A 27,736-nucleotide genomic window follows, 5' to 3' on the forward strand; every position below is an offset into this window, starting at 1 on the left:
TTGCTTAATTCAAATATTTAAAACAACAGGATGAAACACATTCTCTAAATTAAAAAAAACTTTGTTATATCCATGATGAGTAAAATCCACCAACTTCCAGGATATGTGTCAGTCATTCTGGCTGGGATGTGCTCAAGACTGGGAACATTCGTTTTTGATACAGTGGACTCTTTTCATAATGCTGGTTTGGGGACAAGAAGGTGATAATTTTGCCTCATGGCTGGGAAAGTCTAACTTGGTCTGAAAAAATTTACACCAACACGTGTGTATAAGTTGTATGAAAATGGTGGCCTACTGTATCAATTTAAGCAAAACTGGCAGATAAAGATGTGAAAAGTTGTAAGTATTATAAGAGATAGTCTGGAATTATCTGTCGTTTTTAGAGCTCTTTTTTTCTTCCATTAGAGTTGACTTCGTATTTAAATTGTTCCTTTCAGAAGAAAGTGTCCCTCCACCCCTAGTGAGAATCTGATTGAACTGATACACGTATGGATGAGTGGGTATGTATGTATATGTGTGATTCAACCTGTTTCCACTGTGATATGAATCCTTCAAAAAAAAAAAAGTCCACTCCAAAACATAACAGCATTACCGGTTTATTTCCAAATGGTGGCCTTCTTACTGCACGGCTTTTAGTATTTGCAACATACTGCAGATAGCAGATTGAGGCCCAGCCCTAGTGTGGTATGTATTTAATGCTGAACAATGCAGTCATATTTCTTTTCTGATTAAACTCTCAAGGAACAGAAAAGTGTTTTTGGTAACAAGAAAGTATTTCTTAGTACCTATTACTCTTGTTCATATCCTTTCCCAGAGTGTTCTATTCATAGTAACAACGGTATTACTGGTAAGCCTAACATTAATGTGTGTGATATGGACCCAGCATCCACCACTGTACCTTTAAACAGAATCCTAGGAAATGCTTATCGCTGGGAACAACAGACCAGTATTGCACTGTTTCTAAATGTAAGCTCTCCCTGGTTTATTTTGGCACTACCTAAGTGACTTACTTTTGTTATTACTTGCATTCTGACTGTGTCTCTAAGAAAGGGAACCACCTCAACTGTTGAATTTTTAAAAGTCTAACTATTGTTTTATCTTTATGGCTAGAAACCTGTTTTCTTCAGATGTCGCTTCTTGGGCAAGGGTAAGCTGAGGGATATGGGAGGAAAATGAAAATGTAAGATTATTAACAGACATTCCCCCATGGGCTGTATGTAGTAGCTTCTGGTACTACATCAGCTTAAAATTTTTATCAGAGCCTTGACTTCTTGGAAAGAAAAGGTGCATTTGGTTACCTGATTTTGGAAGCTGTGGTTGACGTGGGTCCTTAAATGATCTCCACACCTTTCAATTGCCTGTGGTCCTTCTTAACTCAAAAGGAAATCGAGTTGAAAAAAATCATGTTTTGAGGCCTGATTTTCCCATTGCTTGAGTACAGAACTTTAGTCCAGAACCTCTTGTACTGTTTGGTTTTTAAATGGGAAGACTGTTAACTTCCTTAGTATCAGGGTGTGCCCTACATTGAGAGGGATTTTTCATTTGTGAGGGGTAAGTTCATCCGTCTCCAGACCTTACTCTCCTCATATTGCCTGCTGTCAGACCACACCCCAAGGTTGCACTTTAATAAACAGTATTTTTTTTTCAAACAAAAAAACATGGGTTTTTTTCTTAAGCAAAAAAACCTTTTTTTCTGCCTTACAATCTGTTCTTAAATTTAATTTTCAAGTGAAGACCCGTACAGCTGAAATAAGATAAAGGCACAGTGTGTAGTGGATTTGGAAGATGGTATGAAACTCATTCAAATCTGTGCAAGTTGACATTTTCATTCAAGTATGTTAAGGTAAAGTTTCTAAATGAATCACTTGCTTAAAACATCATCTTTAAAATAGTAAGAAATAAATAGCTATTACTTCGTGCCTATCTTCTCTAAGAACTTTGTTTACACAGCCATGGCTCCATCTCCACTGGAGGCAGGTGTACTGTTGTCACCATATCAAGTTTTAACCAGTTGTACTTTTGCAGAGTTGTCCACTCAGTCCATCTCCTGCAGCAAGAAAGGAAAATAGACAGAATTAGCCAGTCTGATTCACTAACCAGGATTTAGTACTTAAGGACTCTGGTGCCACAATCAATAGATGTGAAGCCGGGGTTGTGCAAAACATACTCTCTGGAGCCCTGTCATCCTTAGATCGCTGCATCCTCCTTTTTGCTACATGGGAGCAATTGCAAAGACATAGGCTTTCAAGGTGCCAAGATCTGGATATTCACATCTATTGAATCACTTCTGGTGCTAAGAAGCATCTTGGTCCAAGGAATGAAGACTCTGTTTTAGCCCTTCAGTATTCGGGAGGCTGTTAATACAGATAGCTGTTGACATCTTGCCCACTTATTGTCCAGCTAGATGGTTGTTGGTGAAAGCTGTTACGAACTTTCTCAGGCTTACCTTCTCCCAACAATTCAGCTTCGAGATTTGTATTCGTTCTCCTGTTTTAAAATGCTGCCATAAATGAAGACCATGGCACACAGAGAAAGGCATCAGGGGTTAGATGCCTGAGTAATGCCTCTGACACACAAAATCCCAAACAGTCACTAAACTTACAGATAAGATACAACCACTTAATTTCCAGTTAAAGTGAAGCAACAGACTTTACTACCTGTCTGGCCCTTCTTCCTAGGCAGCATCATGAAGAATTGTGACTTTTAATATCTTAGTTTTAATATCTTGGACAGGTTTTCTGGGCAAGATTTTAGATAGTTTTTCCCCCTTTTTGACTACCCATTTTGGCATCTCTCCCCAACATCCTTTTTGGTAAACATGTTTTTAAATGTAAATTATACTTATGCTTGTGATGAGGTGGAGGTGAAGGCAGATGAAGCCCAGCTGGGGACACTCCCGCCACATTCTCTCATGCTCTACCCGTAACCTACACCGTATGACTTGGATCCTAGCAAGAGTAGAGTGTGCAGTGTGCTCTGATAGCAGGGTGTCTTAAAAATAAAGTTGATGAAGCTCAAAGGGGTGCTCATCACCACCTTCTACAACACAACTTTCTCACAGAAGCAAAGCCACACCTTCTACCTGAGTAGCAAGGTCCCTTTCGTGTGGTCTGGTCACCAGAAGCAGGGGAGAAAGGATGAAAGAAGCCCAGCAGCAGAGAGCTCTGCTGTGTTTCCAGACCTTAGAAGGAGCAGGCAGAGACCAAGAGGATTCAGCGAAATGCCAAGGAGCTGACATCACTGGTTCTTACATTTCTGACTAAGTTCCTCACATACGTGAGTAAGTTCTGGTTAATAAAGTTCACTGTTGTGCGAAAGACATCACGGAGCAAGGACGGTGTGTGATCGGCCACCTTTTTGGCCAATACCATGGCCAACAGGAGCACGGTCTTCTCCATCTCCATGTCCTTCGGGTAAGTCTGTAGGACCTGCTCCAGCGCAGCAGCAAGGTGCTTCCTTCTGTCCTGCAGGTAGACACAGGGTCACGTGAAACTTCATTCACTAATATTCTGCCCTCGGAAAGGAGAACAGTCCACCAATGTTAAGTAGGAAGAAGCATGCTTTCATTTTGAGGGAAGAACTTATTAAACAGCTGAGGAGGCTGGAGGAGAGTGAGAAACAATTTAATTTGGAGAGGCAATGGAAAGGGTAGGCTAAGCTCAGTCCCCATAGCTGGACACACATTCATCAAATACATCTTGAGTGTGTGTGTTCACATTAGACAAATGAGTCATTCCCTGCCTCTAAGGCACTTAAAATAAAGAATTAATTAAATACCCAAGACGTCTTAGACCTATCTTACCAGTGCAGACCTAGCTACCGGAAGGGGATGAAGGGGGCTAAACATGACATTCTCACTACATGGCAGCGGCACACCACAGACCACCAGACTCTTAAGGACCTTCAAGCTCATCAACTCACATGCAAAATTAAGTCAACATTATGGGAGAGGACCCGAGGCAGAACAATACCACGGCTATGACAGCTGCTGATCCAGAGGGGACAAACCTTCCTGGAGGCAGGAGGCTGCCCTGGAGGACAGACACACTTCTGGGTAGTGAGGGGTGTTTGCATTTGCAGCTCCAGTCAAAAGGATGGAATCTTTCCCCTCCTCCAAACTCATGTAGCCATAGATTTGACAGCCTTGGGGCATCTCTCCCACTAAGTTTCTTCAGGAAGGCTAGAGGAGCTAGTTTATAGTACCCGCAAGGGACAGAAGCTCTATACTGATTTTAACCATGAAGTTAAGAGTAGCGGGCTAAATAAAATGTCACTCTTGTCCCATGTGGTAAATGACCTGATGTTCTCACTCACATTTTTATTCAACTCTCTAAAACTGAGGAAAGAATAAGTTAGTCCTGGAAGAGTCATATACATTTTGTTAATCTTTTTTGGAAGGTTTTATATCAAACTCTTAACTCTGACTTAAGGTTCAGGTTTCCTAAATACCAAGTAAGTTAATTCTTCTGAAAGACAGTTAACCATGCTATGATTCTATTTCCAATTGTTTTGTAGGCACTGAATTACCTCACTGGACACTGGTTTGTCTGATAAGAGACAAAGGACAGACCTTGGTGTTTTAATTAACAACTGGAAACTAAAAGGCAGTCTGTGGACTGAGAGAAGAGGTTTTCAAATGACATATCTGATAAAGAGTTAGTACCCAAAATCTATAGAGAACTTCTATAACTCGAAAAAACAAACAATCCAATTAAAAAATGGGCAGAAGACATGAACAGACATTTCTCTAAGAAGACACAGTGGCCAACAGACACATGAAAAGATGCTCAACATCACTCATCATCAGGGAAATGCAAATCAAAACCATAATGAGATACCATCTCACACCTGTGAGAATGGCTAAACTCAACAACAAAAAACACAACTGGTGTTGAAGAGAACGTGGAGAAAAAAGGAACCTCATGCACTGTTGGTAGGAATGCAAACTGGAGCAGCCTCTGTAGAAAACAGTATGGAGATTCCTCAAAAAGTTAAAAATAGAACTACCCTACCATCTACTAATCACACTACTGGGTATTTAGCCAAATAATACAAAAACACTAATTGAAGGGATATTTGCACCCCTATGTTTACTGCAGCATTATTTACAATAGCCAAACTATGGAAGCAGCCCAAGTGTCCATGGATAGATGAATAGATAAAGAAAATGTGGTGTATACACAATGGAACATTACTCAGCTGTAAAAAAGAATGAAATCTTGCCTTTTGCAACAACATGGATAGATCTAGAGAGCATAATCCTAAGCTAAATAAGCTAGTCAGAGAAAGACAAATACCATGTGATTTCACTCATATATGGAATTTAAAAAACAAAACAAAGGAACAAAGGGGGAAAAAGAAGAGACAAACCAAAAAACAGACTCTTAACATAGAGAACACACTGATGGTTACCAGAGATGGAAGTGGATTGGGGGGATAAGTAAAATAGGTGAAGAGGCTTACGAGTACACTTTATCGTGCTGAAAACTGAGTAACACATAGAACTGTTAAATCACTATATTGTACACCTGAAAATAATATAACCCTGTATGTTAACTACATTGGAATTAAAAAAAAAAAAAAAACAACAAAACACACACACACACCTGACAACTGAAAAAGTTCTCACACTTCCTGACTAACCGAGAAAGGGCACTGGTGAATATTCTCACTTACTTCTTCTGACAGGTTCACATTCATAAACTGCATTGCCAGGTTATTCACCACTCTTGGGTGGATGCTGTGATCCATCCTATCCCCGATTTGGGCGAGCTGCCTGGCGATATCTTGGATGATTTCCTCTTGACTCTCAGAATCTGAATGTTCAGGCAGGGACACAGAGACACAGCAGATTCAAAAAATGGTCCTGTTTGACCCCTCCTCCCAACCCATCCCATACCAGAAAAAGAAAGGGATTCTGCTTTGGAACAAAGCTAGTTCCTGCTTCCACAGCTCACCATGGTGGGCTTGCTGACGGCACATGCTCCATTCTACTAGAGCTGCTATGTGAGGACCTGGGTGCAGTCAGGGGAGCAGGGATGGAGTGCTGGGGCCAGGAAAGGATCTAAATGAGCAGAAGACTGGAGAAGTGGGCCTCACCCTGCAAAGAGTCAACATTTGTCCACAAAAAGGACAGTGATGCAAGGGCATCCATGACTTGCAAGGCATCATGACTCTGAGCAGCCATGGCATGAATCTGATGGCAAGCTTCATGGCTGCCAGTTCTAGACCCCATCATATAACAGGTGTCAGCCTAAGAAGGTATTAGGGCAGAGGCTCTGCTGTTACACTGAGTTAGAGCCCCGCGTCTGCCACCAGAGAACACAGCTCCTTCTCTCTCTTCCTTTAGGTCTACTCAAACGCCACTCTGTCCGAGATTATTAACACTGCCACTTGCACTGCCATCTGCCCTCTCCCTCGCCCTCCCTTTTCCTTCCTCAGCACTCACTACCACCATATATTTTACCTGTCCGTGTTCTTTGTCTGACTCCCTTGCCAGAAGGTAAGTTTCCTAACAGCTCCAATTTTTAAATCTGTTTTGTTTACTGCCAAATATGCAGCACTGAAAACAATGCAAGGCACACGGTAGGGCTCAACAGACAACTACACAAATTAATGAATGTGTAAATGAATGGATCCTGTACCTAGCTCCTAGTAAGTAATCAATAAATGCCAGCTATTGTTATTTCTCCCATTAAATCTTATATTCTGTGTTTGCACCTTCCCTCCGGGTTCTTATTTACCCAGGACAGAAATCTCAATCTCCCCAGTCCTTGCAGGCATCCTCAAGCAATTGTCAAATCTTATCTCATAGCACAGATACAACCATCTGTCCCACCATTACCACTGCCACCACCTGGGTGTGGATTCTCCATCAGCTCTCATCTGTAGCCTCTTAGCCCTTCTCACTGCCCTCCAGGCCCTTCTCCACTCTCCACAATATACTTTGGCAAGCAAGGCACTGAGAGGGTGAAGTGTCCTGGTGTGCCCCTGGAGACAGTTCCTCCTTAAATTTTGTGCCTTCAACATTTCACCTGCCCTAGACTGCCTACTGTGGTCTTGACTGTGATCCTTGGATCTCTGTGATCTCTGTGATCTCTACTCATTCATGTGCTCACACCTTGCTCAAGTGACAAGCTATAACCTAGCTTCCAAACACCTTGGACCATAACTTCCACTATTCCCTCCAAACACTCTAGTCAAACAACTATTCACAGTACCTTTTACAGACCCCAATTTTTTCATCTTCAAGTGTCTGCTTAAGCTGTTGCCATTCCCTCTTCCCAGTTTCCAAAGAGCCAAAATGTACCCCTTCCTCCATAGCCCAGCTCAACTGCAGTTATAGCTGTGAAGTCTTTCCTGATCCCTTGTGGAGGACCCATGCTATCCGTAGCTCCCACTATACTGACTCTGCCTCGCTGATTTCTCTGTGCTTTTCCACTTTATTGCGGCAACTTCAGGAGCCATGGCGGATTCAATCAGTGTCCAGCTGAGTAAATGAATTCACCAATGAAACTGTGGTGTACAGAGCCTCTAGTTTGCCTTTTGCTTCCAAATCTCATCAGGTACTTAATCTACATGCTAGTTTTCCACCAGCAGTGAAGTTAAGTGTACCTTTGCAAATGCCATTTGAGTTAAGCCAGGCTTTGCAGTCTAAGGGCAAGGAATGGTGCAGAAGAGCAAAAGACAGCCCAGGGGACAGCCTCTGGTTACAGTTACTCCGGCCATAGCTTCTGACAGCAAAGCCATTCCTGCCCTTCACCCCCTCCTAAGCCTTCCCCAAAGGGGGCCAGTTGCCCTTATTCAAATTTAGAGCTACCCAGGAGATACAGTAGCTGGATTCTAAAGCACAGAAGTCTTTGGCACATCCTGGCTAGTGGGGGAACTCTGCCATATCCCCCATCCACTCAATTTAACATAGAGCTGGAGGTCCAAAAGCTGGATCAGCTGTTGGTCTCCCCCATGGCCACAAGAGGGCAGTGCAATCTAATATGCCAGGAGATATCTGGGCAGCAGGAGGCAGGATTTCAGTCCTTTGGCTAGGTTGTGAGGACTGGGTCCAAGACCTCAGAGTCCCTTTGGCAGTGATTCTAACCAGGGCATATACCCCAGAAACACCTGAGAGTCTTCCACCCTAGAACATGTTGGTTCAGACAGCTGCAGTCACGCCCAAAGACTATGCATTTTGAAAATGTTCCTCATGGAATTCCAATGTGCACACTACTGAGAACCACTGTTCCAGGCCCAAATCTGGGAGTGGCTGATCCTTATCTTGCTTCCCAGCCCTGCTCCCTCAGCCTTAGAGTTCAGAATGGCCTCCCTCTGTGGAGGCCTCACCAGTGACAAAGAAGAGTAAAAAGTGAGGTTGGAAGGGCAGCACAGGGATGTGGGTGAGGAAAAGTGAAGAAGGTCTCAAAACCATGATATACTGGGAGGCAGCAGCAGAGGATGATGGAGCCCAGCTTAAGGAAACAGGCCTGGCCCGAGACCTGGTTGGACTGTGTCCAGTAGTTGCCTGACTTGGGGTTTGTAATTGACCCTTTTTTGGGCCTCAGTTTCCTCACTGGGAAATTAGGTTCAGAATACTTCAATGCCCTAGTTATGTTGTAGATAATCATGCCGTAATACATATGAAAGTGAAAGTGTGAGGTACTATACAGATTCAAAGAATCATTATAAAGAAACTGAGTGGATTTCAACTGATTGGAAACTAGAGAGTCTTGCTCCACTGGAGTCATGAGGTACAAACCAAACAACCATATGACACAAACATATGCAGTGGACTGAAACCACGTAGGTGGACACTGAGTCCAAAGGCTCCTTCCAGGACTTAAGTTCCATAAAAGTTAGTGGAGAGAGCAAAGCCCAGATTTGGGGCAGAGGAGGCTATGCCAGGTACCTGTCTCCTCGCTATCCAGGAAGCGGCTGCACCGGTTGCCATCTGTCTGGAGCCCATCATCGTGGTCCTCCTGCAGGTAAGCTGGTGGCACAGGCAGTTCACGGCCCAACACTTCTAACTCTTTATGGAAATTATAGTTGGAGCAGTTTTGGAGGAAGCCAAACACCAGCAAGTTTGTGATGCGCTCATCCTGGAGGCTTGAACCATTGCTGACCTAAGATGAAAAGGGAGTCAAATCAAGGAGACCTGTGGGAAGCTAGTCCAGGACCAGAGGCCCTTCCTACAGCTGAGCTTGGTAAAAGGGCTCGGAGGGTAGCTGAGCCTGAAACAGCCTCACTGGCCCAAGATATCTGAATAACCCTGTGCATACAAGAGGACTCAGTGGGCAGAGGCCAAATCTGCAGAGCCTGCTTTAATCAACACCACCTGTAGATTCCAAAGAGGAAGCTCCAATTCTGCAGAAGGTGGTTCATCTACCATATGCTTGACATCCTGAAAACATTGAGCTGGGGTGAGCTTACTTTCGGAGGAGGAAGGTCCAAAGGCTGCTTTAGGTAAGTCAGCCAATATCATCACCTAGATATCATCCTTATACATCTACATGCTTATGCTAACTCTCATGTGTCTTTTACCAACTTCAGCCCACCTTACCAGCTACCCATCCAGCAGTTAGAAATTCTTTCATAATCTTCTTTGTGGGCCAAGATGGTATTGTGCAACCAGCAAATTTTCCATAAATACTGGGTAATAATGACCACAGATAATATTTGCCTTTGGGTAGGCTTGGTTTGCTTCATATAGGGGGATGGCTTCTGCTCTAATGTGAGAGGCTGGTGGTCTCTGCCTGCCAGCTCTCCATCCGTTAGCAACACTTGCAGGGGAGCTCTGGGGGCCAAGAGGGACATCTGTACTCTGGGAGCCAGGAGGGACATTTCTAGTGTGCCGAGTGCATCTGGGATGGTGTTCTTGGCAAACAAAGGTGAAAACTTGCAGACCTGGCAGCCAGGGGCGCTCAGAGCAATCAAAGACCTAGGATGAAAGAGGGAATCATCTGGAAGCCTGGGGATACTGAAATTTGCCCAAATAAATGTAAAACACACATACTAGACTGTAAGAGAAGGTCAACAGAAGAAGATGAAGGTGCTTGTAATATTTATTTCTGTCTTCTAAGTCCTGAATATTTTTCATTAGAAAAAAATCAGAAAACTTTTAGGACAGTTTTTAGAGGGCAAATGGCTTTAAATAAATAAAATGCACAAAATAAGGAGCTAACGTATTGTTAACCAGTTTTTACTTCTCCAGAATTATCCCTTAAAAGGGGGAAAAATCCAGGGCACTTGGGTGGCTCAGCTGGTTAAGTGTCCAACTCTTGGTTTCAGCTCAGGCCATGACCTCATGGTTCTTGAGGCTGAGCCCCACGTCAGAGCAGAACCTGCTTGAGATTCTCTCTACCCACCCCCCCCCCGCCCCTCCCCTGCTTGCTCTTTCTCTCAAAATACATAAATAAACTTAAAAAAAAAAACAAAAACGGGGGGTGTGTGTGTATCCTTATAATTACTGTATAATGAGGCCAGGTGGCACAAGACAGCTTAGAAACTCAAGAACATCCTTCATTTCTTCCTTAAGGAGATGTCCTGCCCAGAAGAGAAGAAAGGAAGGCTGGGGCAGGGTTGTGGGTTGAATTACCACAAACTCAAACATTTAGTACAGGTGGTTAGAAAGCAGTTCTACAGACACTGTTAGATGGGCATGTCAGACCAGACTACATCACAAATCAGAAAGCAGGCTCAGGAAAGAAAAGAAAGAAAAGAAAGAAAGAAGAGAAAGAAGAGGAAAGAAAGAAAAGAAAGAAAGATAAAAGCAAGCAGGCTCAGGAGCTGACAGCATTAAAAAAAAAAAAATTAATGTTTATTTATTTTTGAGAGAAAGAGAGAGAGCATGCAAGTGGGGTAGGGGCAGAGAGAGAGGGAGACACAGAATCAGAAGCAGACTCCAGGTTCCGGGCTGTCAGCACAGAGCCCAACTTGGGGCTCAAACCCTCAGACTGTGAGATCATGACCTGAGCTGAAGTCAGACGCTTAACCAACTGAGCCACCCAGGCACCCAGGAGCTGATAGTATTTAATTCCAAGGACAAATAGAGCTTGTGGCAAACTGAGTACAAAACTATGACCCTTTTTGATCTTCTAGTGATAAAAGTTGAAATGGATGTCTCAGAAGATGCAAGATTTGATAGCTGTTTATCCTTTTAAATCAAAAGAAAAAGTATGTTAAGAAAAATGATCAAGACTTAGGAAACCTTGAAGGACATACTACAAAATTGATTTAAAGGAAGCAAAAATAACTCTCATGCTATAAAATCAGTTTCAGTGCAGAGAAAAAAATGGAAAGCCATCAATGTGTTTTGATAAATTGGGATAATCCAGGTGCTCAAACCTGGCAAAACCAGCACCGTACAAATAGTTAAAAAATAAATAAAAGGCAACCCCCCCCCCAAAAAACTCCAAAATCCAAACCAATCTCTTATTTTGTTTTTCTAAAAAAGAAAAAAAATCAAAGAACACTAAACTGTGGATGAACAGTACCATAATAGTAAAACAAACAAACAAACACAAGATATTATGCTAAGCCAGACACAAAGAAACAAATATTGTTGGATTCCACTTCTCTGAGGGACTCAGAATAGTCAGATCCACAGAGACAGAAAGTGGAGTGGGGTTTGCCAGAGATGGGGACAGGAGGATGGGAGTTAGTGTTTAATGGGAACAGTTTCAGTTGGAAAGATGAAAAGTCCTGGAGATGGATGGTGGTGATGGAGACACAACGTGAATGTGCTCAATGCTAATTAATGAATTGTGTTCTTAAAAGAGGTTAAAATGGTAAATTTTATCCTATGTATATTTTACCATAATTTTTTAAAAACTGGAAAACTGGAGCCCTTGGGTAGCTCAGTCAGTTAAGCTTGGTTTTGACTCAGGTCATGATCTCCTGGTTCGTGAGATCTCTGTGCTGTGTGTGGAGTTTACTTAAAAAAAAATAAATTAAGTAAACAAAAATATAGCAGTAGACCTGCCCTACAAGAAATACTAAAGGAAATCTTAAAAAATAACAATGAATGAATGCAACAAGAATGGTGGGCAGGTTTAAACAGCACCAAATGGAAGGGAATTCTGAACACTGAGAACAGACTTTCATCAGGACAAGAGGATCTGCAGAAATCTCCTGGTCAAGCAACCACCATCTCTGCTGAGCCCGCCATGTCTCAGTCCTTCCAGCTAGCAACCTGAAAAACCATGTGGTTTCCATCCTTTAGAAGGATATTTAACAAGCATATATTGAGAACCTTCCAGGCATCAGATGTTGCTATGCTTAGGGATTCAGAAACTGTGGGCCACTAAGTTTAACCATCAAATCCTTAGATTTTTTGCAGTTACCTCTCACAATAGCTGGTGAGAAGAGAAGGCTGATACATACAGTGTAGACACAGAAAAACCTCTGGTGCTAGGGGCCTCTACAGAATTTGGAAAAGAAAGGAAGCAAAAAGACTATAGTAAGAAAATAAATAAAGAGCTTTTGATTGGATAGGCTATGATTTTCTCTTCCAGATAATTAAAAGGTAAGTACAGACAAGGCAGTTTAGGTACCATCCTACTGAAGCCAGGGGAATGGCCTATATGATCTTAGGGTGATCGCTTCCAAGAATTCTAGAGTTTCTAAATGGTCCTGAATCAGAAAGCTGCCTTGCCCTTCCAGTGAGTGATCAGGCACAAGGTGGAGGGAAGAGAAGAGGATAGAGAACAGGTATTTCTTTTTTTACTGTTCTACAGCAAGTTGTGAATGTGAGGCTCCTCTCTGCAGCGCTGTCAAAGAAGGGGTCAGCTAGGTGCACACTGACTGCACACACACAAGGAACAAGCTGGCCCCAGTCACCCTTGCTCCCCCTCCCAAAGCATTCCTCCAGGAGAAGTGCATGGGCTGACCTGAGAATCCATGGCACAAGCAGCCTTGCAGGGCTCTGTCTGGTTTCCGGCTTTGTAGGTGTCCCAAGTCAGCAACCTGGAAAAGGACACACATGCACACAGGGTAGTCAGCTGTTTCCTGCAGGGACACCCCTTTCCAGGACCCTCAGGAAAGAATTGAGGGAGTCATCCTGGACCCTGGCTCAAAGGCGCCCTGGCCACAGTGGCCAGGCTCACACCTCTCCCATCCCAACCACACTCACTCAGGCTGCTCCTTTCTCCACAGCATGGAACCTGGGCAGCAGCCCAAGTGAGTGGACTTTGGAGTTTTCCTCACTATAGAGACTTGCCAAGGCATGGAGAGCTCCCCAAAATCAATCCTCCAACCTCAGAGCTCAGCTCTCCCGCCCCGAGCTTACTGATCAGGCAAATAGGGCAATATAGCTTATGAATTATTTTCAGGCAAATACTTACAGTAGTGCACTTTTTACAAGAATAAAGTTAGCTGATAAGTATACCTAGAAGTTTTAGGGACTCTTTTATTATTACTATGACCACTGATATGACTACTACATAACCATTACTTCAGCGTGCAGCCATTCTCAGAGCATTCACGTTATCCGTTCTGTTCCACACAACTATGCTGAGAGGCAGGCAGTGTACAGTGTTGATCCAGGTGGGTGAGAAAATAAGGTTTGGGGAGTAAGAGACAGCGAGGCAGACCATTTCTCTCCAGAGGCCACATGATTTCAGTGGCATTCATCCAGAAAGAGCTCTTGTAAAATGTATATTAAAAAAAAAGAAGCCTTGAAATAAAATGTTTTCTAGCATTTGGTGGTAAAAAAAAAGGAAAGAAAGAAGAAAAAAAGAATATATTTGACAATTACACAAAAGATTAAAGGTCCTCTATGGCACATATTCCAAACTAAATAACCCATCATAAACAATTGACCAGACAAAAGGCAACTGGGAATTGAGTTCAAAAAATTATGCCCATGAAGTAGAATACATATAATGTGAGAAAAAAAAAAAAAAAAAAAAAAAAAGGGATGAGAGATCTAGGTGTGCATCAGTAGAGAAAGATGTCCAAGACAGACCAAAGTTTCTAAAGAACAGTCTCAACAATATAATTCTATCTTAAAATGTACTTGCCTGCGTATGTGTGTGTTTACACACAATATTAGTTTTAACCAAATGAAATCATTTTGTAGGGTAAAAAACAGCCAAATTTGGCAATTTTATCTTGGGTCCTTAAACAGAGGAGATAAAAAACAAGAATAGACAACCAATTCCTCTTTAGGAAGCACGGGTGGGGCTCCCACATGCACGTGAAAAGGCGGCTAGGACACGACCAGCATGGAGGACATGCCTTCCACACCAGGCAGCCGTGCACATTTGTGGGACACAGTTACTCTCGATCTGCCCATGCCCCTGTCTCAGGTGCTCCTATTGGCCTTAGAGATCGTGCAAAGCTAGAGGCTGCACCCTAAGCCTCACACTGGGAATCTGGCAGAGCCCATGGCTGGGTATGGCTGAGTGGGAGGAAAGGGGGCCAAGAGCAAAGGACTCAGGTGTATTTGGACAGACAGGGAACCTACGGATGCTGGCTTATCCATAGGCCCTCCATAGGGAAGGAGGCAAGAGCTGGTACCATTATCAGAATCGGGACAAAGAATAAAACAGAATACGCCCCTCAGGAAAAAGGCCACAGAAGCCAAATGATGTCCACAAGCCACTGACAATGTAAAGGTGCAGTGGACTGAATGCTGGCCTCCACCTTGTTCTCTCAAGAAGTAACTTTAGAAAACTATGTGGGGGAGATAGCACTCAAGAGATAATTAACATAAACATTTAATTGATTTCCTCCAGACTTTGATTCTGTGAAAATAAAAGGAAACCTCATTTAGAATGGCTGCAGCAGGCCAGCAGGGGGCGCTCTCACGCCCCATGGCTCCTCATGAATTGCAGACCCAGAAGCAACAAAGGTACCTTACAAGTCTGACACTACTTTACTATCCTTATTACCCCAGCAGGAGGAAGAAAGCTTTTCTTCTTCCCCCAGCAACAGCCCAGCCAATGAGGAGCCACCATAATTGGAGCTCCTGGTTCATCCAATTGGGCTTTTTGTTTTGTTTATTACAGCCCTCCCAGCTTCCAATTTCTTCTGAAAAAGCAGTCCTCTCCTTTGGTCTGTGAACTTGCTATGGTTTTGCCATAGTTTGCTTGTTCTAAATTATAGTTCTCTGCTATTCCCAAATAAATCCACAGCTGCTGGTGAAATCGCTGGCAGTTCGATTTTTAAGGTTAATATTATTTAATGATCAGAAGTGGGAAATTTGAGACGACCCCAACAGCTCCACAGCTGGTAAGCAAACAGGGACCAGGTGCCCACAAAGCCAAGTGGGCTCACTGCTTTCTCAGTGACCCCAAAGTTTGAGGGTAAGTTCTCTCCTGGATTTCAGGCTCTGCTCTCTTTATGCCCAAGCTCTCCAGGCTTTATGTGGGATTCGTTTTAAGGTCTTGTCCTTTCTGAGAGTATGAACTGACTATTGCTGTTGGAATTGTGCTGGCCATCAGTCTGACTCCTTTGGAACTAGGATGTTCCTGTCAAAACTTTGCTGTTTAGGAACTCTCCTTTTTGCTCTAGAGAAAAAACCAACCAAACAAACAAAAAAAAAACACCCAAGAAAGGGGATCCAAGTCATACAAATGCTTTGAGGATGCCCCCTTCTGGGGCCCTGGCCAGTTTTTTGTTTAAAAACTGCACTCCTTACTCATGTGCATTTCTTTTCTTTTTTTTTAATGTTTATTTATTTTTTGAGAGAGAGAGGGAGCACAAGCGGGGGAGGGGCAGAGAGGGAGACAGAATCCGAAGCAGGCTCCAGGCTCTGAGCTGTCAGTGCATAGCCCGACGTGGGGCCCAAACTCATGAACAGTGAGATCATGACCTGAGCCAAGGTCGGATGCTCAACCGACTGACCCACCAAGGCGCCCCTAAAATGCAGTATTTTAAAAAATTTGTTAATAAGCAACAAGAAATGATATTTTCAAGTGAATCAACAAATACTTTAAAATTTTGTTTTATTTTTTTAACTTTTTTTTTTTTTGGAGAGAGGGAGGGCAAAAGTAAGTGAGCAAAGAGACCAGGAGAGAGAGAGAGAATCTCAAGAGAGACAAGAGAAAGAAGGAGAAAGAGTATGGAGCCCAAAGTGGGGTTCAAGCTCACCCGACATGGGACTTAAACTCATGAACGGTGAGACCATGACCTGAGCCAAAGTCAGATGCTTAACTGACTGAGCCCCCCAAGCACCCAAAAATTTCTCAGGTTTAATTTCAAACACAGAAAATATAATAGATAAAACCCACTTAATCAAAAGCTTTTGGGGGTTCTCAATAATTCCTATGTGTAAAAGAGTCCAACAATCCAGCTTCTCTGTCATCCTCATTCAACAGAGAATAGTCCATAAAGACCAGCACCTGATGAGACAACACAGCCAAATCCTCCATCACTGCTGTCACCAATGGGAATAACTGATCTGCATGTGCAAACCAAGCCAAAACAAAACACAAAGTCAGGAGAGTGACAGAGACAGACAGAGACAGACAGAGACAGAGACAGAGGGAGGGAGGGGGAGAGAGGGAGGGGGAGAGAGAGGGGAGAGAGAGGGAGGGGGAGAGAGAGGGAGGGGGAGAGAGAGGGAGGGGGAGAGAGAGGGAGGGAGGGAGAGAGGGAGGGAGGGAGAGAGGGAGAGAGACAGGGAGGGAGGGAGGGAAAGAGACAGGGAGAGAGACAGGGAGGGAGGGAGGGAGAGAGACAGGGAGGGAGGGAGAAGAGAGAGACAGAGACACAGTCAGTGAAGTTAAAAGCATATTCTGTTTCAGGGCACCTGGGTGGCTCAGTCGGTTGAGTACCCAACTCTTGGGCACCCGACTCTTGATTTTGGCTCAGGTCATGATCCCAGGGTTGTGGGATCAAGCCCACGTGAGGCTCCACACTGAGCATGGAGGGAGCCTGCTTGAGATTCTCTTTCTTTCTCTCTGCCCCTCCCCCCCCAACTCATGCAGTCTCTCCCTCTCTGTCTAAATAAATAAATATTTAAAAAAAAGTTATGGGGCACCTGGGTGGCTCAGTCAGTTGAGCATCCAACTTTCGCTCAGTTTATGATCTCACGGTTCATGAGTTCAAGCCCCACATTGGGCTCGAGGCTGCAGCACAAAGTCAGCTTCAGATCCTCTGCCCTCCCCGCCCCTCCCCCACATGAGTTCTCTCAAAAACAAACAAACAAAAGTTCTGCTTAGCTACTGCCTCTGGTAGCTAAGAAAAGACCATGTGAATCCACTGGGCATGCTTTTCAGTAGATGACCTCCAAAACTGCTAATGCGTAATTAAAAGAAAAAAAGTGAAACCATGACTCTCATACAAATATAAAATGATAAAATGGACACGTGTCAAAGATTTCATTTACCTCACTAATTAATTAATGAAGCAACTAGTAAGAGGATACAACCAGTTTCTAGAGAATGTGGATTTCTTTTTTTTTTTTTTTTAATGTTTATTTATTTTGAGAGAGAGAGAGAAAGAGAGAGGGAGAGAGGACAAGAGGGGGAGGCGCAGAGACAGAGGGAGACACAGAATCTGAAGCTAGCTCCAGGCTCTGAGCTGTCAGCACAGAGCCAGACGTGGGGCTCAAACTCACAAGCTGTGAGATCATGACCCGAGCCGAAGTCGGACGCTCAACCGACTAAGCCACCCAGGTGCCCCGAGAATGTGGATTTCTAAAGTATCTGCCAGTTCTCACATCTACTTTTATGAATATAAAACCACTAGTCTAGAGCTGTAAGAAAAAGTCCTTCAAGTTGGGTGAAGTCCAGTTACTTGGGGTGTACAGGGTCCAGGCATAGCCAGAAAGATGGCCCTGACAGCCCTGGGTGGCTCAGAGCCAGACTTGTTCCTCTCCAGAGTTCCCGACAGGACCTCGACAGCTTCCCTAACCCGCTGACGAGTTCTTTTGGGTTTTGACTCTTATGGGTTCTAATGTGGGCTCTTTCTAACAAATCCCAGCAGGGAGGATGTTGTCACCCTCACCCAGAACACATTTCTGTAAAAGGCACACTTTCACTCCCTTGGCCCAACTGGATTCCTCCTTGGGAAAGGAGGAAGCTGGTGTTTAGGATACTGGTCCCTCTGCCTCTGTGCCTAGGCTGAGTCTAAGCTCCCAGCCCCTCATTCTCACCCACAGACACTCAGGAAAATTCCTCAGAAATTCTAGTGCTCTGACTACTCTGTTCCCCTCCCCTTCCATCTCAAAGGCCTGGGAACCACTGATCTAACCCAGTGGTTTTCAACCCTGGCACACTGAAATCAACTGAGAAGCTTTGAAACATACTGATCTGACATGATCTTACAAATAGAAAAGCCCAAGGAATCCACTAAAAAAACTACTGGAACTAATAAGTGAGTTCAGCAAGGTTGCAGAACACAAGTATTTGCAAGATCAATTGTAGTTCTATACACTAGCGATAAACAGTCCAAAAATGAAATTAAAAAAAATAACCTTTATAACAGTATCAAGAAAAGGAGAATTCTTGGGGTGCCTGGTGGCTTAGTTGGTTAAGTATCTGACTTCGGCTCAGGTCATGATCTCACAGTTTGTGAATTCGAGTCCCGTATTGGGCTGTCTGCTATCAGCATAGAGCCCGCTTCCAATCCTCTGTCCCCCTCTCTCTCTGCCCCTTCCCTGCTTGTTCTCTCTCTCAAAATGAATAAATAAATTTTAAAAAAATGTTTATTTATTTTTGAGAGAGAGAAAAAGACAGAGTGTGAGCAGGGGAGGGGCAGAGAGAGAGGGAGACACAGAATCTGAAGCAGGCTCCAGGCTCTGAGCTGTCAGCACAGACCTGACACGGGGCTTGAACTCACAAACTGTGAGATCATGAACTGAGCCAGAGTCAGGCACTTAACCAACTGAGCCACCCAGGTGCTCCAATAAATAAATAAACTTAAAAAAAAAAAAGAATTCTTAGAAATACAATTAACAAAAGAAGTATAAGATTTGTACACTGAAAACTACAACTACCATTGAAAGAAAGCTACACAATGCTCACATATTGGGAGAATTATTATAGTTTAGATGGTGATACTCCCCAGAGCTGACTATAGATTCAATCCAATTCCTCTCAAACTCCCAGCTGGCTTTTTTGCAGAAAGTTAGAGATGGTTCCTATAATCTATATGGAAATCCAAGGGGCACAGAATAGGCGATCTTGAAAAAGAACAAGTTGGTGGACTCACACTTTCCAATTTCAAAACTTACCACTAAGCTACAGTGATCAAGACAGTGTGGAATTGGCAAAGGATAAACAGATGAATGGAATAGCAATGACAGTCCATAAACTCTAATATTTATGGTTAATCAATCATTGACAAAAGAGGCAAGACCAGGGTAAAGAGCTGTCTTTCCAACAAATGGTGCTGGGACAACTGGATATCTATAAGCCCCTACCTCATGTCATATACAAAAATTAACTGAAAATAGATCACAGAATTAATGTAAGAGCTAAAACTATAAAATTCTTAGAACACAGGTATAAAACTTCAAGACCTTGGGTTAGGCAATGATTTCTTAGATAGGACACCAAAATAATATGTTATACAAGAAAAAACAGATAAGCTGGACTTGTTGAAAATTAACTCACAGGGTGCCTGGCTGGCTTGACTGGTAGAGCATGCGACTCTTGATCTCAGGGTTGTAAGTTTGAGCCCCACACTGGGTGTAGACATTACTTAAAAATAAAATCTTTGGGGGCGCCTGGGTGGCTGAGTTGGTTAAGCATCCGACTGTGGCTCAGGTCATGATCTCACGGTTTATGAGTTCGAGCCCCACCTCGGGCTCTGTGCTGACAGCTTAGAACCTGGAGCCTGCTTCAGATTCTGTGTCTCCTTCTTGCTCTCTCTCTCTGCCCTTCCCCCTCTCACACTCTGTCTCCGTCTCTCTCAAAAATAAATAAATGTTAACATTTTTTAAATAAATAAATAAAACCTTTGGGGCGCCTGGGTGGCTCAGTTTGTTAAGTGTCTAACTCTTGATTTTGACTCAAGTCATGATCTCACAGTTTGTGAGTTTAAGCCCCGTGTTGGGGCTCTTTGCTGACAGCGTGAAGCCTTCTTGAGATTCTGTCTCTCCTTCTTTCTCTGCCTGTCCCCTGCTCTCTCGCGTTCTCTCAAAAGAAATAAACTTTAAAATCTTTAAGAAAAAAAAGAAAATTGGGGTGCCTGGGTGGCTCAGTTGGTTGAGCGTCCGACTTCAGCTCGGGTCATGATCTCACAGTCTGTGAGTTCGAGCCCCGCGTCGGGCTCTGTGCTGACAGCTCAGAGCCCGGGGCCTGTTTCAGATTCTGTGTCTCTCTCTCTCTGACCCTCCCCCGTTCATGCTCTGTCTCTCTCTGTCTCAAAAATAAACATTAAAAAAAAATTTTAAAAAAGAAAAAAAAGAAAATTAACTCTTATGCTTGAAAAGGTACCATCAAAAAAAGTGAAAAGGCAACCTACAAAATGGGAAAAAATATTTGCAAATCATTTATCTGACAAGGGACTGACAAGAAAGGATTCTTAGAATAATGATGAAAAGACAACCCAATTAAAAATTGGGCAAAAGATTTGAATAGGATCCAAAAGATACACAAATGGCCAATAAGCACATGAAAAAATGCTCAACATTATTAGCCATTACAAGAATGCCAGTCAAAACCACAATGAAGCCACTAGGATGGCTAGAATAAAAAGATGAATAATAGCAAGTGAGCAAGGACATGGAGAAACTGGACCCCTCATACAGTGCAGGTGGGAAGGTAAAATGAGGCAGCCACTCTGGGAAAGTTTGGCAGTTCCTCAAACAATTAAACAGAGTTTTATCAACTGACACAGAAATTCTACTCCTAGGCATATAACTAACAAAAATGGAAACATGGGTCCACAGAAAAGCTTGTACATGAATGTTCATAGCAGCATTATCTACAACAGTTAAAAAGTAGAAATAACCCAAAAGTTCAACTAATGAATCCATAAACAAAATATGGTTATCTCTATTACAATGGAATATTTTTTTGACTGTAAAAAGGAATGAAGGTCTGATGTGTGCTACAACACACATGAACCGTGAAAATATGCCAAGTGAAAGAGACAGGCACAAAGGGTCACATGTTGTATGATCCCATTTATAGGATAGATAGATTCACAGAACAGAGAATGGATTAGGCTGCCAAGAGCTGCGGGGACAGGGGGACTAGGGCATGATTGGTAATGTATGTGGAATTTCGGGGCTGTTGAAATGTACTAAAATTAGATTGTGGGGATGGTTGGAATAACTCTGTGAATATACTAAGGACCATTTTAAATGGGTAAATTTTGTGGTACGTAAAATATCTCAGTAAAGTGTTTTAAAAGAAAGGCAGCCTGAAGGAGGATGTTATAAAGAGGCAGGAGCCTCTTTACCAGATGATGCAGGCCGTTCCTTCACACATGTCTAATGCTCCACCCGGGTCCACAGGCCTCTCTCCTAAAGTCTCCTGCTTCCCTTCCCCTGCCAAACCCTGGGCTTCTGACAGACATGTGCACCCTGGGTGGAGCAAGAAGGCATCCCAGAGTCAACTCCAAAATGTGTAAGTCAGCCTTTATCTGTCCTACAGCCTCTCCCTCCAACACCCCCTAACTGTCTTCCTCTTACAGCTTAGTCACAGAAAAGAAAATGGATGTTACCAAGGCTAAGTCAGACCCCAGACCACGGCCACCCTGGGACTGCTCCCACGCTGCCCTTCTGAGCCAGAGCTGGCAGTTGAAGCAACTGAATGGAGCAGGAGGGCGAGGACAGCCAGCAGGGCCTTCCATGGTTAAGCAACAGCCCTCCCACCTCCCAAGTTCTAGCAGGTTTTGTCTCCTCACCTACGCAATAGGATGATTACCTGCATCTGGAGCAGTATAGGGTGTGAAAATATAATCGGTGCAATCATTTTACATACTGATAAACACCACTCCAATGAGATGTTGTGACCACCAAGGGTACTGGACTCAGCTCCCCAGTCATCCAGGAAAGAGTCTAGGAGGTTGGATGTTGCCAAGCTTCCTAGGAGATACCCCAGGAAGAAGCAGGGCTTTTTGAGATGTGATGGACACCTGGCTGCCAGCTGGTCTCACAGTCAGGAACTCCGTGATGGGGGTCGAGGAGGTTGACAAAGAAAGTGTGGTGGGCAAGAGAGGCATTCTCCTCAAGGCTGTGCTGTCACCCAGTCCCAGAGGCCCACCAGCCTGCCAGCCCATTGACTTCACAGCCCTGCCCCCACCCTCTCCAGGACAGGGTGAGGAAATACCTGCTGGAAAGTTCTAAAGAAGTTCCAGTCAAGGGTAGTTTATCTCCTCACCCATAGCAGGGTCTGCCTTGATTCCAGGGTGCCCAGCTCGTGCGGAACCTGGCCTTGGTCCTCTGTACCCCGTTCCTCCCCCACCACTACCATACATACAGAGGTGGCTGGGCCAGAAGAAAGGGGGGGGGGGCAGTCGCAAACACAATGCCTTCTCCCACCAGAAGCTCAGGATTCCCCCAACTGAACCCCAAAGGCAGCCTCCTCCTTTCTGTCTCCAAGGAGCTGCCTGCTGGTGCAGGAGCCCCTCCCAGCCCTTCTGATACAGATCTGACTACCCAGATGGTGATCCATTATAAATAATGTCCTCCCTAATGCCAAGAGGGGTTGCTGGTGCTGTGACTCATTTATCCAGTTGGCCTTGTCCCAAACAGGCACACAAATGCCTGAGACCTCAGGCCTGGTGTTATGGTCACAGGACCAGTTACTCAGCTCTGGATCACTCTCCAGCTCTTACTCCCAGGAGCGACCCGTATACCACCTCCCAAGTGCCTTCATGACTCAGCCCCTCTCCTCCACCCATCTGCTGCCTCCTCTCCCCTGCTCCCTTACTCCTATCATGTCCTCCTGCTGCCTCCAGGTCCTAACTGAACTCTAGTCCCCCAGCTCTGACTTCAGTTAGCTCTCCCTGGAAAGACAAGTTGAAACCCCAGAAAAGCCCCAAACTCCCTAAGTCCTTGGGGCCCAGCAGCATTTAAGAGGCTCACAAATTCCCGGGGTACCTGGGTGGCTCAGTTGGTTGACCATCTGATTTTTGCTCCAGTCATGATCTCGCGGGTCATGAGTTCAAGCCCCACATGGGGCTTGCTGCTGTCAGTGCAGAACCCGTTTTGGCTCCTCTGTCCCCCTTTCTCTGCCTCTCTCTCTCTCAAAAATAAATAAACATTTAAAAAAAAATCTAATTAAAAAAAAAAAGAGGCTCACGCAAAAGGGATCCTCTAAAGGGAGAGAGAGAGAGGTCCAGCTGGTTCTCAACCTGCCATGTGACCTCACTTTCCCCACATTTGTAAAAGGTGACACTCCCTGCCTCTTGAGATTCTTACCCTTCACTTAGGCTTAGGAGGGGAGTGCAGGGGAGGGGGGGCAGTGAACATGAGGGTGTGGAGATCTAAGTAGGAGCTCCTGGGACACGGCAATGGCCCAGTCCTAGACCCAGGACTGAGGCCACCTGATGTCTAACCACAAGCACACGTGAGAAACACCCCACCACTGATGTTTCACATCTATGTATTCATTCACATCACAGAATTCACATAAGAATTAAAATGAGAGTTATGCAAATTAAGCCAACTACATATGCACAGATGCCCACTAACAGAAAAACAACATCATCACTGCTGGCCTCAGATAAAAGCTCAGACCCCCACTCCCCCAACCCCTCCCCCCCCCCCCATGCTGTGTTCGGAACTCCAAGGACTGGCCTGCCCCTGACCCAGGCCTCAGCACTCACTTTCCTAACTCTGAAGAAAGGGACTTTTTTTTTTTTAAACGTTTTTTTTTTATTTTTTTATTTATTCTTGAGACAGAGAGAGACAGAGCATGAACGGGGGAGGGTCACAGAGAGAGGGAGACACAGAATCCGAAACAGGCTCCAGGCTCTGAGCTGTCAGCACAGAGCCCGACGCGGGGCTCGAACTCACGGACCATGAGATCATGACCTGAGCCGAAGTCAGACACTCAACCGACCGAGCCACCCAGGCGCCCCTGAAAGGTACTTTTTTAAGCACATGAGCATATAAGGCAGATGCTGACCTGCCCCACTGGTCAGCATAACCATCAACATGGCAGGAGCTTAGTAAGTGCAGGCTTGTCGATCCCATTCAGCTGGGGCAGAAGCCCAGCCACAAAGTATTGCAATCTCTGTGGTGGTCCTGACACCCTGGGCCCAGAAGGCAGGCCTCTCTTCATACAGTGGCAGCCTCACTTCTGTGCGGCCCACATCCTTCCACTAGGCCGCACGATCTATGGGGCAGGGCAGTTTCAGTCCAGCTACTCCGTGTGTCTGAAAGTAACCGGTCCCCTTTTAGAGACTTCTAGGACTCAGAGGGGTCATAATGCTCTACCTCCTGAGGAGGAGGTAGAGGAAGGGTTGAGCCCTTCTCCAACACCCAAGCTGATAGAATTACCAAGGGGAGAGGGTCATTTAAAACAAACCACTTCATTTTTTTTATAGCTACTAAAATTTTTTTTAATTTAAATTTTTTTTTAATTTACATCCAAATTAGTTAACATTCCTCATTTTCTAAGTTGGTAGCTTCTAGGACCCTGGACACAAAAAGTCAACCAAGAATTCGATGGTTGCTTTATGGTTCGTTCAGACATCAAGTTTGCTTTTCATTTGAAACTTCCCCATTTTGACCACAGCAGGCAGGAAGAGAAGAGGAGGGGAAGGTGGGGAAAGAAAGGATTGAGCCCCAGGGAGAGGAAACTGGGGAGCCTGCCGGGCGCAATCCCACCCAGCGGGTCCATGGTGCTGCTCCCTGAAGCTTCCTCCTGTCTTGCGGACATCACCAGCTGCCTGCACAGCAGAGAAGTCCCCAGAAAGGCCATGGTCATTCTCTCTGCTCCTTGCCCCTTCAGGTCTCACCGGTGTAGAGGTGCAGAGGGTAGATGGGCCGAATTTGGGAAATGAGGTAGGGAGTAGCCTGGAAATCCAGGCAGTGCAATATAATACTTAGAGCTGGGATTCTGGGGTCTGACTCCCTCAGTTGTGACCCTGGCTAAGTTACTTAATCACTCCATGCCTCAGTTTTCCCATCTGAAGAATAAAGATGATAACCTAGTCCCTGATTACTGTGATGTCCAAGTGACCTAATACACATAAAGTTCTTTGTGCGTGTATCTAGCCCACAATGAGCTCTGTATGTTATCACCATCTTCAATCAGCTGTCTTTTTCAAACCTGTCAGTGGCTTTGGGCAAGGACTTGTATGGCCTGTGGGGGTGGCCAGCCAGGTGTCCCAACCAAGGGGCTGCTAATCGGATCCTATGCATAGGAGGCCCAGTAGGGTGGGCAGCTGGCCTGAGGGAGCATCCAGGCCAGCACTACGCCCCAAAGCTCCAGACTGACCAGAGGTGCAACCACAGAAAGGACTTCCAATGGCCACAGCTCTAGAGTGAGGCTTCTCAGGAGCTGGGAGTCCAGAGCCAGCATCCTGGGTACTACCACCAAGGAATACACAGTCCTTGATCAGCACCAGAGAAAAAGAACGGCTCAAATGTCATTAACTGCCCTTCTGCAAGCCAAGACTCCTGCACTAGAAGACTTCATCCTCCAGGGTCTTGCTCCTCCACACGTCCTCAGCACTCCTGACAGGCCATTCTCATTTGCAAATGAGTGGAACCTGCAGTTCCTCCAATTAGTCTCGCAGGTTGGCTAACACTGTGAGCTTTTCTGGGCAAGGCCTCAAAGCAGGGCATGCAATGCCCCTTTCCACCTAGAAACACCTCTTTCCCACCTAGGCACACCTACCCCACATTCCTGCATTGCCCTGAGTACACTTTCCCATCTTATCCAGCTGGCAAGCTCCTATTCATTCTTCAGAGCCCACTTCAGATGGCCTAATGTCTACAGACAAAACTAACAGCAACCCACTCGAAGTCCTTTGCAGCAAACACTATCAAAGCCTGCATCCTGATGTATGACAGCTGCCAGTCTATATCTCCATTCCCAAGAGACAGCACCCTGTCCCTCATGAACCATACTGCCCCCATGCCCAGCATAGCATAGGCACCTCAGTGCTCAAGGACACCCAAAAAAAGGCTGCCTTTAATCATGAGGTGTTATACAAGGCCTCCTGCGGGTGCTGACCCTATACCTCTTCCCTGTGAGTTACTCTTCCCTCCGTGGGCAAGAGGGACAGAACTCACACATTGCAAGTGGCAATGAAAGCCTTCACATCTACCCTCTTCCCAACAATGCCCTACTAGAGCTCTGCCCAACTGAACTTTTAAAACCAAAGGAGTCCTCCCACTTTCCTTTTAGCTCCAAAACCAGATTATCTTCCAGGAACAGTCATTGATGACTCCCAGTGGACTCTGAGGGCCCCGGTCCAAGGTCTGCCTCAAGATGGCACAGACCAAAGCCCAGGAGAGCTTTCCCCATCTCAAGACCTGTCATGCACCCCAGATGGGTGGAGATGGAATGTGGAAAAACCACATCCTTTGGCAGCTTCCCTTAGCTCCCCCTTCTATAGAGACAGACCAGCTAAGATGCATCAAGTGAGGCTTGAGCAGACAGATAAGCCTGGCAGTGGAATTAGGCAGTTGCGTGAAAAGGTGGGGGCACTATGTGCTGGGTACCCCGCCTGCTCCTCAACCCTTCCCAGGCCAATCCAATCCCAGAAGACCTTAGCTGTGTTCAAGCCCATTCCCGCTGTCCCTCCAGGACCCCAGCACGGGCTGCACATTCTTACTATGGTATGAATGAATAAATAAACCCCCGCTAGCCCAGCCACTTGGTAGCTGGGGGCTTTAGGGCTCTCCCAGAATCCCCTGGGGTCACTAAGTCATTCAATAAACTGATGTCTACCACGAGCTAGTATATGCATGTAATTTCTAACAGTTCTAAGGTTCTCTGGCCTCAGGAATCAGCCAGGCACTGGGAAAAGTGCCCTAGACCAGAGTCCAAGGTCTGTGTCTGGATTTGGGCTCCGGATCTGGTGCTGAACAGGTGTGTGACCTGAACCTGTCCCTTCCCGTCGGTTTTCTCAGCTCGGAGGCTGGAACCGGCAGCCGCTGGTCTCACTGAGAACCGTCAACGGAACCGTGGGCAGAGGATGTCTTAAGTCCTCACCCACCATCCTCTCCACCGCACTCCGGCCAAGGCCCCACAAGCCTAGGGCCAAACCCGAAGACTCGCTTGGAGAGGAGACAACAAAGCCTTATCCAGCCTCCTCCCCAAGGGGAGGACCGCTCTGACCACAGGAGAGAATCAAGGAGCCGCGCACGGGGCCCCCCTCCTGCTTTCCAGGTTCCCCCTGAGCCCCTCCTTCCTCCGAGCGGGATGGGGGAGTCCTTCCGGCCGGTGTCAGGGCCGCGAGGACCCAAGGAGGGGGGCCCAGGCGGTCGACAGGCGGGGTGAAAGGCTGACCCGACGCCGGGTGCCGAGGGCCGGCAGGCTCTAACCCTGGGGTCCCGCGGGCTGCCCGAGGCGGGGTCCCGCGGCGCGCTCCGGGTGGAGTGGCACCTGGCAGCCCGTGCCTCCACTCTCGCCCTCCGGCTCCAACCCTCAGCCGCAGGCGGTGCGGGGCTGTGCCTGGGAGGGTCTGGCCGGCGGCGAGCACCGAGCCCCGCACCCGGTAGGCACAGGCTCCTAAACTTGCAGCTTGGCGCAGACGGACGCGAGCGGTAGGGGGGCTATTCACTCACCCAGCAGCCGCGGCAGGAAGCCAAGAGACGGGCGGCGGGGGCCGGGGACCAAAGACCAGGGACCAGGCAGTCTCCCAGGCGCGCGGAGTACGCAGC

General features: G+C 45.7%; 1 protein-coding gene across 1 annotated transcript; it reads right to left on the reverse strand.

The window, feature by feature from the left end:
- Nucleotides 1-580: 580 nt before the first annotated feature.
- On the reverse strand, nt 581-27,710 carry BID (BH3 interacting domain death agonist). The gene is made up of 6 exons (XM_019465073.2): nt 27,641-27,710; nt 12,879-12,954; nt 8,900-9,113; nt 5,677-5,816; nt 3,252-3,464; nt 581-2,047 (listed from the first exon to the last, which is right to left on the reverse strand). Exons 2-6 carry the CDS (start codon nt 12,888-12,890, stop codon nt 2,036-2,038), a joined length of 591 nt encoding a protein of 196 aa, XP_019320618.1. The 5' UTR covers nt 12,891-12,954; nt 27,641-27,710; the 3' UTR covers nt 581-2,035.
- Between the last annotated feature and the right edge of the window lie 26 nt (nt 27,711-27,736).

Source organism: Panthera pardus, unplaced genomic scaffold, assembly GCF_024362965.1.
Source record: "Panthera pardus isolate Hobbes unplaced genomic scaffold, ASM2436296v1 HiC_scaffold_6, whole genome shotgun sequence".
Classification (NCBI taxonomy): Eukaryota; Metazoa; Chordata; class Mammalia; order Carnivora; family Felidae; genus Panthera; species Panthera pardus.